Source organism: Corvus brachyrhynchos, unplaced genomic scaffold, assembly GCF_000691975.1.
Source record: "Corvus brachyrhynchos isolate BGI_N302 unplaced genomic scaffold, ASM69197v1 scaffold178, whole genome shotgun sequence".
Lineage (NCBI taxonomy): Eukaryota > Metazoa > Chordata > Aves > Passeriformes > Corvidae > Corvus > Corvus brachyrhynchos.
Window position 1 is genome coordinate 1,860,044 of NW_008239304.1, and position 16,549 is coordinate 1,876,592.

The 16,549-nt window shown below is 36.9% G+C and overlaps 1 protein-coding gene across 2 annotated transcripts in view; it reads right to left on the reverse strand.

Annotated features, from left to right (window-relative positions):
• The window catches only part of KLHL2 (kelch like family member 2), a 56,801-nt gene that overhangs the window by 3,543 nt on the left and 36,709 nt on the right, over window positions 1-16,549 (reverse strand). Inside the window, exons 6-12 of one of the 2 annotated variants that reach the window (XM_008638589.2) lie at window positions 9,973-10,082; window positions 8,597-8,713; window positions 7,437-7,586; window positions 5,800-5,917; window positions 4,975-5,172; window positions 4,127-4,228; window positions 3,083-3,211 (exon numbers count right to left, since the gene is read on the reverse strand). In XM_008638589.2, the coding sequence (XP_008636811.1) occupies window positions 3,083-3,211; window positions 4,127-4,228; window positions 4,975-5,172; window positions 5,800-5,917; window positions 7,437-7,586; window positions 8,597-8,713; window positions 9,973-10,082 (924 nt within the window). The remainder of the gene's footprint in view (window positions 1-3,082; window positions 3,212-4,126; window positions 4,229-4,974; window positions 5,173-5,799; window positions 5,918-7,436; window positions 7,587-8,596; window positions 8,714-9,972; window positions 10,083-16,549) is intronic. The other variant, XM_017740618.1, reaches the window with a different exon arrangement.

Consider the following 16,549-nt stretch of genomic DNA (forward strand, 5'->3'; position numbering starts at 1 on the left):
TGCTGAAATGACTAAATTTTCTTATTAAAGAGACTGATTTTAATAATTAAAGGAAGAGAGGAAGGAAACATGGAAGCTAATTGGTACTGTAAATCTGAAAAATAGCTTCTCGATAGGACACTCTTATAAATCATGCTATTTAGTGCTTTATCAGTGATATTCACTATTAACATTTTCCCATATCCTTACCAGTTAATTTAATTCCTCTTTTATTGCTATTATTTCTAGCTATCATGCCACAGCACAGTATGACAACTTTTCTTTCTCCCACCCTGATCACACTTTATTAGATAGGATAGTAAAACATTCATCTTTTGTAGAATTAAACATTACAGAGCTAGAAGGAGGGCTATGATTTTCAGTTTAAATATGTGATGTGATGTGATGTGATATAAATCCCCCCACCCATGCTTTCAATAGAGTTACTGGCCTTCCTGTTCTGTGTGTAGAGTTTTCCCTCTGCCACATTGCCACTTTTTTCTTTCATAGCTCCTTATTTTTAATAATGTCCTCCATTCCTCCATGGTGCTTCATTTTCCCTTAATCCCACACCCAGTTTCCAGGTCCTACCTTATTTCTTGCTCCTTCCGTCTGTATCCTCTTGTTGCCGTCTTCTGAGTTCTCCTTTCTTTGTTATTTTTCTTCCCTGCCCATTTTTCAGGACCCTGTCTTATATCTCTCAGCCCTCCCAAATGGCCTATATCTGGATCTGAAGTTCCTCCTCCCAATATGTTGCTGGAAACAGATCTGTCCCTGTATTGATCAACTGAGAAGCAGTGGGTACTAAAGAAGAGTAACTGAGGGTTAACCTCTGAAAAGTTGCTTTTGAGTGAAGCTGAAGCAGTAGGAACAGAAGAGATGAGCTTAAGTTCCTTGAGATGACCAGACATCCAAAAGTTTAATACAGGAATAAAATTCTCTTTAGTTAGCCCCCATAACACCACCAGGACTGATTGCCAGTCCAAACAGTTCTGGTGGGTTTGGCTATTTGGCCTCTACAGCCAAGCTCAATCAACAGTCACAATTTTCACATTACCACCCACTCCTCTGCCATGCAAAAATATAATTTTTCACGTAAATACACTGAGTGGCACAGAACAATGCTGATGATTTTACTCAATTATATGAATCTGGAATAACTGTCTACATTTAGTTTTCCTCTCCATTTTTTTTATCAGTGGACAAGGTAAAATGCAGAACACAGTTGAGTAAGCAAACACAGGGACGAGGGAAAAGAGGAGAGGGGCAGGAAGATCCCAGTAGTTAGTATATTTAAGGAACTAAATTTCAGAGTTGTAGAAGAAATTCAACATTTAAAAAAAATCTGAAAACATCTACTGTATAAATAGGCTACAAGCACAACAACCATTTGCAAAAAAAGAGCATCAAAAAATAAACCCCAAATGCTGAAACAAAATGTGTGTGCAGGCAGACTGCAAAATGAAACTTTGTTACAACCCACCAACACTATTTGTCTTTGTAATGATCCTTGTAACTTGCCCATTTTATATAAATATTTTTCTCAAAACTTGTCAATATTAGACAGGAATATTTTCCAGTACCCTTACTGCAACTCTGTCCAGTTTTTAATCCAGAATTTACTTCCAAGAAGCACAGACTGAGTTACTAGAAGTTTCACAAGACAACTCTGTTTTCTTGAGGTACAGTGTATTGTGTTTCCTTCATTAATATCAATTTTAGTTTAGAAACACAACTGAAACATGACTTTTAGTAATAAGAGTTATCAGCTTGCTGATTTTGTAAGGATATGATGGAAGTGTAACAGACTATCTTAATTTTAGTAATGAATTTAGTACTTTGATAGATTTCTTTTGCAATTATTTGAACCTAATTTAAACATCATTATACAGGTAAAAACTGTTCAGAGTTAACAAAGAATAATGGAAGGTAAGATGAAAAATTGGGATAAGTACTAATCATATACTGAGCATACTAGAAGTCCATACAGATTTGTAGCAATATCTCTTCCCATTATGAAGCATTAATGCAATCACCAGTAAATATTTGAAGGGTGTTGCTAAAAACCACCATTAAGTACTTGGCAAAAAAGTGACTTAACTACTAAAAAAATAAATGTAGAAAATAATATCATGGAATTTGACTTGAAAAAGTCCATGGGAACGCATCTAGAGAAATAAAACAACTTCTGCAAGTTGAAAAAACCTGAAATACCAAAAGACAAATAGAGGACAGTGAACAGTAAATGAGATTCAAGTCCATAATATAAATAGATAATGAAAATGCTAAAGTCAATTTGGAGCTGTGGAAGCATCATTTCATTAAACAAAAGTGGAATACCACAGGCACTTTTAAAGATGTCTTTAAAGAGAAATATACATACTCAGAATTGCAAGAAGGCAAAAAGAAATCCACAAAAATAAAAAGAAGGGATTTTTAAGATTATACAAAAATAAATGGATATACCTTGCCTAAATGAAAAGGAAGTAACATGTAGTAGACTGTACATGTACAGAGGATGTAAACACCAGGTGATGAGAAGAAATACTGAAGGTGAAATAAAGGGTACATAAGTAGAACTAATAGGATGAAACCAGTAATACAAACTTAAGAATGAACAAGGACAAAATTTCCTGCAGTGAATTAGAATGCAGAACAAGTCCTCCAAAGAGGTGGAAACCTAGTCAGAGTTCACAAGTAAAGTCAACCTGAAAATGCTGTTAGAATAATCAGCTCTCACTGGCAAAGAGATCTTTGTAGAAAAGACATTTTTTCATCCTTGCTGTATAGATTTTGATACTTCAGAATTGAGGTGATCGTGATTATTACAATCCATGAGTGTTAGTCTATGTTAAAAACCATCAGAAGTTGTGGGAAGAGGAGAAATACAAAAGTATGAAAAAACAAAGAGAGATATTTACTATGAACAGACCGAATCTTATTCTGTAGAACCGTTTTGTTTTTATAACCTACTGTGTATCAGCCATTTAGGACTAGCACATCCCATTAGATTCAGACTTTAGCTTACCTTTTATATTTTTAGATACATTTTAAACCCATGCATTTTCATCTTTACAAGGACAGCTGCTCCTTGTGCACTCACCTGCCCCACTCCGCCTAGTGCTCATTTCTGCGACATAGCTCCACTCATTGGAATTGGCATCATAGCATTCTACTGAACTAAGGCACTGCCGTGACGCTCCGTCGTAGCCACCAACAGCATACAGCTTACCTGGGGGGGAACCAAAGGAGCCTGCCAGCTGCTCATGCACCCACAGGGACTGGCACACAGGCAAAGAGGAAGGCATCGCTCTCTGATTAGCTACTAATCAGCACCAGTCAATCACTTACTGAGTTTCTATAAAACTGTTTAGGTTAGCATGCCACAAGCTGTTGTCATTTTTAGGATGTAAAGGCACCCAGTAACCAACAACAATGGGAGTCAAAATATTTTAAATTGCCTAGCTGAAATACAGAGGTAAGGTTTTTAATTAAGCATTGTTCAAAAGCAAGCTAATTCAAGTATGTTCAATACTGGAAGCTCACAAATAGGCTTCCTAGAAATATCATAAATTTAGATGAAAATCACTTGTACAGTCTGCATTTTCAGATTACAAACAGCAGTGGTTCCTATGCAGTTAAAACACATACACACCTAAAACTGTTTTAAGACCCAGGAGCCAGGCCAGGCCTTCATTGTGCAAGTGACATCCAGGCTATTGACCACCAAGCTGACTGGAAAGTCAGCAGTTTTCCTGGCACTGCCCTTGGGATTGTCCCCAGCGTGCAGGCAGCAAAGTCAGCCACAGATAAGAGAGCTGACAATACAGCAGTGCTACATCACTAAAGACCAAACGATAAGGTCATCACATCAGCTCTCTGACTTTGCTGACATATGTAACCTAGAGCTTAGCGAGCTTTTCCTCAGCTGGCCTCAGGCATAGCTGAAGCTCTGAAAAAAAATTTAAAACTACTATGCTAAAAACTGGTGAAACTCAAGTAGAATGATTACATATTTTTCATACCATTTGAATTACAAGGTTGAGCAAAAACATAAATCTGAAGTATGTTTTCAAAAGTAAGAAAAACTAGTAGGGTAAATGATTGCATTTCCCACCATTCTTTTTAATATCATTTGTCAACTTACCTCCAACAACACCTACGCCAACACTACTTCTTCTTGTGTTCATTGGAGCTACATGAAACCACTCATTAGTCTTCAAGTTGTAAACTTCGACTGATGACAAACCTATGATGACAATATAACATTTTCCCTATAAATCTGGGTGCAACGTACTGCCTAGCTTTCAGGGAACTCTTCATATCTGAAAATTCAAATTATTTCATTTTAAGGACTGTTAATTACTGAACAAAAAGCACAACTGATGTCCTAGAGATAAGTAATTACAGTCAAGCCATTCTTTGTGTCTGAAAATGGGAAAATTACTGAAAACTTTTGTGGAACTGTGAAAAATTCTTCCCTGGATTTTTTCCTTTCTTTTTAATGAAGTCACACACTTTCTCCTATATATGCTTCTATAATAGTTACTCAGCAAAAGGATCACTTCTGCACAAATTGTTTAATGCATCTAAGTAGAGAATGAACAGTGTATGTCTAAAGCCTTCTCACAGGTCAGAAAAAGCTGTTTATAATCATATTTACACCTGAAAATGCAGAAATAAATTTTGTATGCAAACAGGACAAAACAGAGGAGATCATTTTTCTCTCAGATCTTCCACAAGTTAAGGACTCTGACTATAGAAGGAATACTGGAACAGAACTTGGCAGAAGTTCACTAGTCATTAAGCCTGAACTCTTAGGAGCTAACAGTGCGTTTTTCAGGAAGGGGGATGTGACCACTTAAGCACATTCCACATCACAAGATGCCAGGCTACCCTCATGCTCGGTTTCACCACAAGTACCAGCAAAAAGAGACATTAAAATTTGATACAGTTATGTTAAAAACCATTCAGAAATGCCTAAGGCAAACATACCTGTACTCCCATCAAACCCTCCCACAGCGTAAAGGAGGCCATTTAATACAGCTGCTCCCAGGGTGCTCCTCCTGTCCTGCATGTTAGCAACACTTGTCCACTGGTCTTTCACTGGATCATAGGAATCGACGGTACGAACTCTCAAAGAGCCATTGAAACCACCAACAGCATAAACCATGCCTCCCATGTAAACCATTCCTAGAGCAGGGAAATGGGGAGGAAAGACGAGTGCTTCAGTCTCTCTGCCTATTCACTGTATTCTGTACTGTCCTAAGTATGCAGACACTTGACACAAATTACAGTACTCACTACACTTGTCGTGCTTTTGACAGTCTCCTAGAACCACACTTCATTCAGATTAAGCCCTAGTATTTCTGACACTTTTTGTTTCCAACAGTGCACATTTCTGAATACCATGCTTGCTGAATTTCTTCTTGCTTAAATCGCTCAGCTGCTTTAAGATCACATTTTCATGTTTTTAATAGTGGATGATCACTTCTTCACATTATTTCATTTAATAATACTAGGGTATTTTAATAGCAAAATTACAATGCATTAATATTTAAATTTATTTATCCCTTGTTTCTGTGGGAGGTAATAAAGCAGTTTATCCTACAGATTACAAACTGAAGCAGAAATTAAGCACAACTTATCAAAGTTGTATCATTCCACATTAGCAAGTAATTCATATGATCAGTGAAGGCAAGGTTTAGCCCTTCTCAGATAAATATCTCAAGTACTGTTCCAAAGAACATACAATGCTTTATACAGATGCCTAAATTCTGAAGTATTACCAACCACAACAAAAAAATTAGACATCCCTACCTGCCCTACATCTTCTGGAAGGCAATTCAGCTACCTGATGCCAGCGTTCTTCTTTAAAATCATAGCATTCAACACTGCGAATTGCCTTTGGTGCCTGTCCCCCAACTACCATCATCAACTAACAGGGAGATAAGAATAATTGTTAGTTATTTGCACATAAGAGAGCACCTGAAAGTTCAAAGAAGTGTTAAAAAATAAAGCAAGCTTCTGTACAAGAAATATTTAAAGGATGGCTCTCCTAAATTAGAAACTGGAGTCTTGTGAACCAGGCAAAATTAGTTGTTAGGTATTTTTTAAAATAAATTTAATTCCTAGTTATTTTGTCCAGAGGAAATACCATGGGTAGAAAAGCAGGTAGCAATTAGCATCTCAGTGTCTTGGGGTGACTTTATGATGTGTATCCCGTATCGCTGCCCTATGCCCAGAATTAATTCTTGTGCCTTTCTATGCCTCTAAACTGAGCCTGAGAGGGGGAAGGAAAAACTGAGCAAAACTTTTTCAAAGCAGTTTGCAGCTTGTTCAAGGTCACACATTTTTCCCAGCTGCGGCAGGGGAGGGAGGAAGCACCCGGCTTGCTGCTCCCAGGTCAGTTTTTGGCCAGTGGTTCAGCTGCTTTTTCTCCGGAGAGAGACTGAGAGTTGAATGTTTTTTCCTTCCCTGAAATTTCAGATTTTCTCCCTTTTCTGCTGGACTGCTTCAGTATCAGAGCACATCAGGAGGACTTTCCACTGAGCACAGAGGGCCTGATCCTGGGCCAAGCCCCAGCTCCAAAAGGGAGGACTCTAACACTTTCCCAGTTTTTTCCTCCACAGGGAAAGATTTTATTATTTAGCATTATTTTCCTTTCCTGTGTGTTTGTTAAATAAATAGCTTTTATCTCTTTCACTTTCCTTTGAGGAAAATTTATTTTTTCCCGAACCTGGTGGGGGAGGGGTGGTTGTGCCTTCTCTCAGAGGATATCTCTCTAAATTTGGCCAAACTGGCACACTCAGTAAAGCTCCTACAAAAGAGGGATCTGTATCTTCACATCCTACTGTGATCTTAGATGTAAGAATTCAATGTCTATGATGTGTAATGGAACTGTGACCATCCATCCCATAATAGTCTTATCTTGTTCTTCCAAGAAAAATGTGCTAAATCTGCTGAATTGAATCTCCTATTCCATTACTGCAGTTGTCACAACAGTACTATGAGAAAACTTCTTTACTTCATTGCAAAGAAGAAAGTATCTAATGTTTGTTTTTTGCTAAAATGAACTAAAGATTGAATAAAAAGTCTCATTGCAGAAGCTTCAGTCATTCTGTGTTTTGGTTTGGGGTATTTTTGTTGGGTTTGTTGTTTTTTTTTTCCAACAGGCTTACTTCTCCATAACTGTATATTTCTCAAAAGCTGAAGCACTTATTAAAAAATGTTTTCTGGGAGGGCAGGTAATGGTGATGCTCTGTGTAGGTGGGAGGCTAAAAAATCTATATCATAAGTAGTATGGAGTGTAAAGGTAATCACTTGTTACATTTTTATGATAAATAATTCTTGTACAAATCTTTTACAGGAATACCCCAAGAGACAGTCCTACTCTCATGAAAGCTTTTAAAATGAAGTTTGAAATCGTAAATATTTTGGAAAAATAAGGGTCTTACTTTTGGAAGGCTAGCAGGTGTTCTCAATTTTGTTCGCGTGCTTTTCATCAATGCTCGTTGCTCAGTTGGTAGCAAGTGATACTTCATAGCTTCAATGAGGTAATCTTTACAAGCACTGCTGTTCTTAACCAGTATTTCCTCTTCCACTCTCTATTTATAGAACAAGGTTTATTAATTTAAAAAGGTCTGAGCATGTTAAGGAAGTAAAACAGAAATCACAATCCAAAGTGCAATAAAGCCTATGATCTATCACTCAAATGCAGAGTAATCTAACTTTTTAGACTATAATTTAACCAGTAGGACACGAATTTGTGTTGGAAATGTGCAGTTACTAAAAAAAAAAAAAAAATCAGAAGATGCTGATTGTTAATTAGCAAGTGGAAGAAACAGTGATAGGCAAGGTAAAACACTCTTCTTACAACTGGGCACGTTTCTTGATTTTTAAAATACAGACAGTACAGAACACTTTTAGTGGAGAATAATTTAAACAACTAGTAAGCCAGCCCACAACAGTAAAAACCACAACAGAACACAATGGCAAAACAGGCCTAAATCATACCCAAAACAACCCACACAAAGTGGAGATTTGTATCACAAAACCAGAATTTTTAAAATAAACACCTACCAACATACTATTATACCTACTAACCAATCTTAATACTGAACTCATATTGCCAATCTTAAATATTTGACCTGACACCAAAATATCCAAATGAGCTTCTAAAATTTGAAAAAATGTATTTTATCTGAACCAGGTAAAAGAATGGTTCCTTTGTCATTAATTCCTAATCAGCTTAAAAACCAGATATAATTCTGAAGTTGAAAATTCACTTATGAGAACAAATCCTTTATCAAAGATCGCATTACAAATGAAACCTAACCTGATCTCAGTGAATTACATTGTTCAGATTCCTAGGGTGGTATAACATGCAGTCAGCCAAATAGATAAATTACTTATGTAAGTCATCCTCTGTGTGGCAATCCCTCACCTCACTGTGTGTATATGCACATGAGTATGTGGTAGTGGCTGTTTGTTTACTTTTCCTATCACTAACATACTACATCGACACTGTTGTTTAAATTTAAAATTATCTATCTGGCATTAAAATAATGAACAGAAACGTTCACATGCAGAATAACTAGTATTCCTTTTTGCTTACCTGAACTAAATACTCCCGGGAAAGCAAAGGCAGCCGAACATGCTCCATCAGACGTGCCATTAACTCCTGCCTTACATCTTTGTCATGGTTTACCCAGGCTATCACTGCTTCAAATACCTTCCAGAAAACAAACAAATCAAGTTTCTTGACTTACAAATTCATAAGCATGAAAACATCAGTGTGCCTCCAAAAATAGTTTTGCTTATACTAAAACTCCTAACGTTAAGAACAGATGACAGCAGTTACAGCTCCCAGTATTTCCATATTTATCAATTACAAAATTATGAAGGTGCATTATCTGGTCTCTTTTTGTATCTACTCCTCTACTGGTGCTTCAAGGATACCTGTGCTACATTGACAAAATGCACACAGTGACTTCAGAGATACTGAAAACCAGGCAAACAAACAACGCAGCAGCAGCACTATTACAGTCTTCATATTTTTCTTCCTTTCTTGGAAAATTGACCTGCCACATCACCATTCAAATGACTTATCACTGAGTCTTACTAGGAGAAGTGATCCCAAGCCTGGTTTTGCCTCCATTGCACAGTAGCTCATCATTCACTAGAGCATTAAAGCCTTAATTATACTCCACAAAAGCAGCATCATGTGTATCTAAGTGATAGATCCAGACCTTCAGGGTATTACAGGAACAAAAGCATAGCTTTGCTAGTTGCTGTTTAAGCAGATAGTTCTTAGATTCAAAGTTTCAATAAGGCTCTAAAAAGCTTTTAAAAAGCTCAAAATGAATACATCCACAACCTGAAAACCATTAGAGGTTTACAGAGATACCCTGGGCTCACTGAAGAATACAGTATTTCAGAAACGGCTTTAAAAAATTGAGATCTAGGCTAAAGGTGAGCCAACACACATTAAACTCCAGTTAGGTAATACCAAGCTACCTAGCCATCTCTGCAACCCACACTTGTTCAGTTAGGCTAAACAGCTCGCATATACATACAGAGGTTTAATACCTCTGTGGGACTGCTGATGCTAAAGTTAGTAAATGGCATATAATTGCTCTTCAAACTTTGAGTTATTTATCCCTTGGTAAACCAAACTCCTGTGGATGTGACTCAGCATGTGTTCTGGCTGTTCTGCTTGAAGATGAGAAGGAATTTCCATTTAATGTGCTTTTGGTTCTTGGGTTTTTTTTTTTTCCCAAAGGGTAATGTGATTTAATACAGTTGAGACTAATTTTCAACATCAGACTGACAAGCTTTTGGGAAAAGTCCTTTAAACTTGAGCATAATACCTGCCTAATTTCGCTACAGAAACACGTAACACATCCAAAAAATGTGTACAAGATCAGTATGAGTAAGCTCGCTCTTTCACATAATAGGATAAAAAGAATAATGGGATACAGATTGTCTTACCTTCTCCTCTGAGGGAATTGTGAGTTTGTCACTGGATATAAGACTGCACACCTGCTCTACACCAAGATTGAGGTATTCTTCACTAAGTACAACATCGGAAAAGTGCTGTTCTGTTTGGAGGAAAAGAAATATGCTAACATAGAGTGTGACACATATCCAGGGGTATAACAAGCATTAAAGCAGCAGGGGAAAACAGAGGAAAAGGATTCAATATGCATGCTATTTTACCCTATCTAGAAGCAATACACTGACTTAAAATCTCTTCTATAGGTTAAAGCTTGGTCTCACAAACAGCTTTTCTATTTAAAGATTCTTTAACTGAAATATTAAAACACATTATACTAAAACTATTGTAGCAATTTTCAGATGCTTGCTTCATCTCAGTACTTGTCCTTGAGAATTACCTGTGTCTCATTTTGCTAAATTCGTACACAAAAATACAGAAAAAAGACCCCAGAGTCTGTATACTCTGTATGTTGTTGACAAGCATGTTTTAAACTTGTAGTTTGACATGAACAGTGGTTGATTCTTTAGAGCCAACCAGCAATGTCAAACAAGTCCTATTGCATCTCTCAGAGCCTCTCCAAGGTCATAAAAATACTGCATATTGCAATCTCTACAACGTGCAGAAGGTATGTAATTTTTCCTAATTTTTTTTAAACCTCAACTTAAATAAAACTGAAAAAATTTAATGTTTCCAAGTCGCCATTCAGTTATCCAGTTGCCCCCTCCCTTCCTTAAAATTGCTTTTTATGGCATTCTTTTGCTTAAAAAGCATTCAGTTAAATTATTTTTCCCCTTCTTCTGCTATTCTTAACAGAGGTTAGAAGGGACAACTGTTATTAAGAACTTAGGAGTTCTCTCAAAATTAGAATAAATTAAAAAGAGGCCAGCAAATGTACTCAAACGAAAGAACATTTTATAGCCTTTTCTATCACTCTACTAGTACTACTATAACTAAGACTCCAGACTTGAGAAACTTGTCTTAAGCTGTTTAAAAAAAAGAATGCTGAATGCCTAAGCTCAAGAAGTCTAATCTTTCAACTTCGCAGGGTACAACAGCTTTTTCAGATGCAATCATCATCAGTACAAGTCCCTCTAATTCTGCAGCACTCTCTTATCATGGACAGGTAGTATTTTCTGCAGTACTTCAGGCAATGGGAAAGAAAGGATGAGAAGAAATACTATTGATTTTTATAACATCTCCATTACTTTTCCACTCTTTACAATTCTTTTTGTATCTGTTTGCTTTTCAGACAAGTATGCAGTTTCTCAAGCTAAGTATCTGATGAGTTTTATTGTTTGCAAATAGCAATTGAGAAAGGTAATTTGTATAGATTCATTTTACAATAAACTCCAATTTCAGGTGACACAAACCAGTATGCCTGAGCGTACTGAGAAGCTGAGTTCAGAAGCAAGCAAAAAGGGGAAGCAACACACATCCACATCTCAAACAAATCTGAGGTTCTGAAGCATTGTTCATCTCTCCTTGAGAAATACGATGCAACAGTGGATCACATCCAACAGGATATATTTCACAAAGTAGAAATATCTGGTTGATTTTATGGACTCATATATAACAGCCTTGCTTTTTAAAAGTTGATTTAGATCATGCACTAAGTAGGAAGAGATCCAGCCTCTAAACCAGGAGAGGTAAAAGTTGAGAATTTTCAAAGCAATACAATGAATGTGAGGCTGTCTCCTGTTTTCATGCTAGAAAGAAAACGATAAAAGAGAATCCAAAAAAATAAACAGTACTTGAACAAAAACTGTTTTACTGGATGCCAGCCTCTTAAAGCATAAAACAAGGCACATGGTCAAGAGGAGTGAAAAAAGGAGAAACACTAAACCAAACTACTCAGTCAATAGCTACAGATCCTCAGGTGAACGAATTACAGGCAAAAGAGAATTAGAGGAGATTTCTACATAAATTTTAGTCATCAAAAAGGAGGTAAGGTGAAATAACTTGTCTCGTAAGAATCAGATCGCTTGTTGTCTAGGAGACCATGGTAACTGATAGATAGATAACATTTGGGAAAAAGCCAATTGCAATTACAGCTACATGGATTATTTACAATAATTAAAAACTGAAAAAGAACAAGGAAATATAAAATCAATTAAATCCACCAAGGGCAATTTATGTAATGCTGGTTCAAGTGTTGAAGACAGAATGCTTCATTTTATATAAAAATTATGCTTATGAAATCCAAACTTTTTGCATCCTTTTAGCAAGAAGGATATCAGCATCTTCGAAATAACATGATTCAGTACTAAAATTTCAAGAAATCACACTTAGATCCTCTTTTCCCAATAACGGTGAAAAATAGTACTGGAGGTGTGCAGATTTTTTTGCCTTCTGGGTCAGGATTTGTATTATCTCATATTACTGCTCACATCCTGAAAGCTTTGATAATCTGGAGATACTAACATCAAACATATGATTAAATGTTTAAATATTTCATGCATCTGTCCCCTGTAAAATCTCAAATGATCTTGTTTTTTATTTATTGCATTGGGGAACATACTCCTTTCTTTATGAACATCTCTTAGAGAAGCAAAGAGAGAACTACCCAGATGGAAGTTTCCATGAGAGAATAAAATAATTATTTTTTCCCAAATCAGAATTTTCCACACAGTATGCAACTTTGACAAATTTGTACTGGAATCCTGCCCCATTTCTTGCCTCTTTACCCAGAAATTGAAGCCAGCTGGCTCCTGAGTCTGGCAGCCTGGAAGCAAGCTGGCTTAGGAGCTGCAGAGGCTTGGCTTCTAAATTCCCGCTTCCTAAGCAAGTAGAGTCCTACTTCTTTATTATCAAGACTAAACTCTGTCTTAAAAAAAAAAAAAAAAAAATCCATTTTAGGACATTTCTAAAATATCTGTTCCAATTGCATATGAAAAACAGATTTTCACATTTTTGCAACTGAGTCAGTTTCTATCTGAATAGCTAAAGAGCTGTCCTTGTGTGCCCTGTGCCAGTAGGATGGGATAAACTAAAAAGTCTTTAACAACACGAAAGGGGCTAGTAACAAAATGTCTATAAGTACAATAAACAATGCCAGCATGGAGAGCATAGAAAGAAAATGGCAGCTGTAAATGTACCACTTTTTGGTATTTGTTGTTATGAGTCTGGAGCTATGGATTATACATGCACAGGCAGCAAAAAGCACTTGACACCTCTTCTATCCAAAAGGCACACAGTCTGGCCAGACAGATATTAACATTAACTTTATATTTTTCAATTACGTAGGAAGGAAAACTACATCTGAAACCTGCACAGGACCTTTTATGCTTTAAACCTTTATGGATTAATTCACAAACACTTTTTCACTCATTTATGTATCTACAGTCAGAACAGATCTTCCCAAAGCCACATTAAGGTGTATGGCAAAAAAACTGCCACAGCTTACCAGTGCCAGAATCTACAGATGGAAAAAGGGAAAACCTGCTCATATTCCCTAGATCTTTTCGTGACAGTAATTGAACATACATTCATGTGTGAAACAAAATATCACAACCAAATATATCGAGTTTCATGTCTTTTGTCGGTTTAGTCCAACAACTTGTATTCTACAAAAAAAATGATGATCTTTTTTAAAACTAAATGGAGTACCTGCACCTTTCAAGGTGATAATGCTACAAAACCAGCTGCAGCATCCCAGCACTTTCTGTTTCCAGTTCTTTCTGAACGGATAACCTACTGTTTTAGAGCAATGCACAGCATGGGAGCTCTGAAAGATCCAAGCCTTATGGTCACTTAAAAAAAAAAAATGACAGTTTCTCAAGCAGATGAAACAGAAGTATTAGAAAGAATTAGGGTTTTTGAAATCATTGCTTCAATTCACAATGTCACATTGTGATTTTTTTTTTTGGCTTGGGACAAAAGGCCTTCGCTAACAGCCTATTTTAAGGTCAAACAGGAACCCCAGCTTTGTTGCAGAGGGATAGATGCAAGCTCTGCTAGTTGGAAAACCAGCAGAAGCTAAAACTGCAGAATCACATTTTTTAAAAAAAATCTGATTTATTTGTCAATTTTATGCTTAAATAACTGGTTTTTAGGACACCATGAAATTCACAACAGCCAAGGCAACAGCAGCATAGCAACAGACGTTGCTACTCAGAATAGAATCGTAGGAACGATTCTGACGATGACATCCTTTCCATGCCAGGCATACGGACGTACACAAGAACAGTCTACAGAAGACATGCATGCTTCCAAGTTCCAGGGCTCAAGTTTTAGACTAAGAGCTCCACAATCAAGCATGCTGTTATCCCACAGTCCAATACAATGCAGCAATTCCTGTATCACAACACACACTAGGAGTCCCTAACAAAAGAATCTTCAATATCTCAGCACAATGCTGAAAGCCAAAAAGGTTCACTGTGCCAAGCCTCAAAGGACACCTCTGCCACAGGCCATCCAAAGTTTCCAGAGCCTGTACTGCCCTATGCAGTGAGTGAAATACATTTTTATTCTTTGGTTAAAACTAAGAAATGTGTCAGGACATACGCACTGAGCAAAGGTCTCTCTAGTCCAAGACGGCACACCCCTCTTCATTTAAAGTTTAAGATTTAAAAATTTATCTTCAGGTTGTACATAACATTACAACACCTATATAATGCACCACTTTCTCAGGAAAAATTGCTCTTTTGTGAACATCCTTTAACGCTCCATAAGACATATTCCAGACTAAAACTGAGGACAGACTACCAGTGCTCATGCCACATACTCTTGCTGGGAATCCTCTTAAAACAAGGATGAGAGGCCTCCTCTGTACAGTCTCTGACTGTGCAAGTGTAACAAGACCCAGAGCAGGATTGCTTTCTGGAACATCACAAGAACAGGTGGCATCTCCAAGTTGATTTGCAACAGAAGCACATTCCAAGTAACCTGTATCAATTGTCCACTATTTTCAGATCTCTCCATAGGAATCACAGGTGCATATAAACAACTCTCCTAGAAATCTTGCTCTCTGCTACAAAGGACCAACCTACCATAGGAATATGAAGCTCCAATTTTAATGGAAGTTGCGTTTTCATTCCCACTGGAAGGAAGTTCCAGAGTTTCACTTTTCTAATAACTTCTGATCCATTTGCATCCACTTGTTTTTATATTATCATTGTCTATTAGCAGAACTATCTCCCTGCCTCTTTTTTCTAAATCTAAAATAGCAAGCGTAACAAAATAAAGACTGGGAGAAGTTAAAAATCAAAATACTTTTCATTTTCTCTAGCAGGGAAATATTTTCACTGCTTTTTTCAATCTAATAATCCTTTTCTGTACTCATTCTAATTTCTGGAGCCTTAATCCCAAAATGTGTGCTCTGGGAGTTAAGATGCCTGTGATACAAAGCTAACTCTGAAATGGCACAGCCATGTATTTTTGGCTCAGACTTCTCAGAAAATTTTTTTCAGTTGTAAGAAAGCTGTGACAAAGTACAAAGAGCCATTTGAGATAAGAACGGGGGATAAAAAGAAGCTGTGATGGCTGAGATACAGGCAGCAAGTAGCCTGAAAATTCAAGAGGAAAAACATTGACCTGAAAAGGTACAGAACTGTATGAAAGAAAATCAGGGAGTCAGGAGACAGAAATTCAGCAAGACTGATCATCAGCCAGTTCCAAGGAGAAATGAGGGCCAATGCTTCCTCTCGGCATCCTTTTATGAGGAGTACTGAGCATTCTGGTGCTCAGCCTAGCATCTTCTATGTCCCAACTAGGACCAACAAACAGCTTCCCTCCTCTTTTCAACTGCCTGTATTCTGCTTGCAGAGACTCTCTGAGCACAGCAAAGGATGCCTGAACAAAATGACCCAGGGAAGGAGAGTTAACAGGTGGACACAATTCTTGGAGTCTCAAAACCCATTTAACCAATACTGCACTCAAGGTCTTGCCAAGGTCTTAGAATTTATATTTCTAGAAACTAATCTATATAAATATTAGCTTCAGCTACTAAACTGAACAAAGATTGCTTAGAAGTAACTGAAGTAGTTTAGAAGTTTAGTTTAGAAGTGACTAAGGCCCAGTCAGGACAGAAGTTGGAAAAAATAACTTAAAACTCAAAATTAAACAACAGCTGTATCAAAATGTGTTCCCTAAAACATTAAATATCTGAACATTAACTCCAGTTAATAAATGTATATCTTGCTTCCTGTTGCACAAAAGGTCAAAAATATAATAGATTTTTGGATTTGATAGTGTATTACTCAAAGACAAAAGGATTTAATTAAAACTTTTGGCATAGATGTCTGAATAGAAATATCACAAAGTCATTCAGTCATGCACACATCACAACTTCTTGAGTAAGGCATGCATTACAAAAGCTAGTACTTTCAAAAACAATCTGAGCAGCTTTTGAATTTTTTTAATTGATATATCAATCATTCTTGATAGAAATACTATAATCTCCCGTGAGTTTAAAAGAAAATCTATACCAGAAAACAGAATTTCTAGGAATGAAGACACCTGAAAACATTCATCAAAGTCCATGCCTTTCTGAGTGCTAAATTTACTCAAGGCAATAAAAAACCTATTATTTGGACCTGAGTTGAAGCACTTAGCGCTCTACTTCAGGAAAAT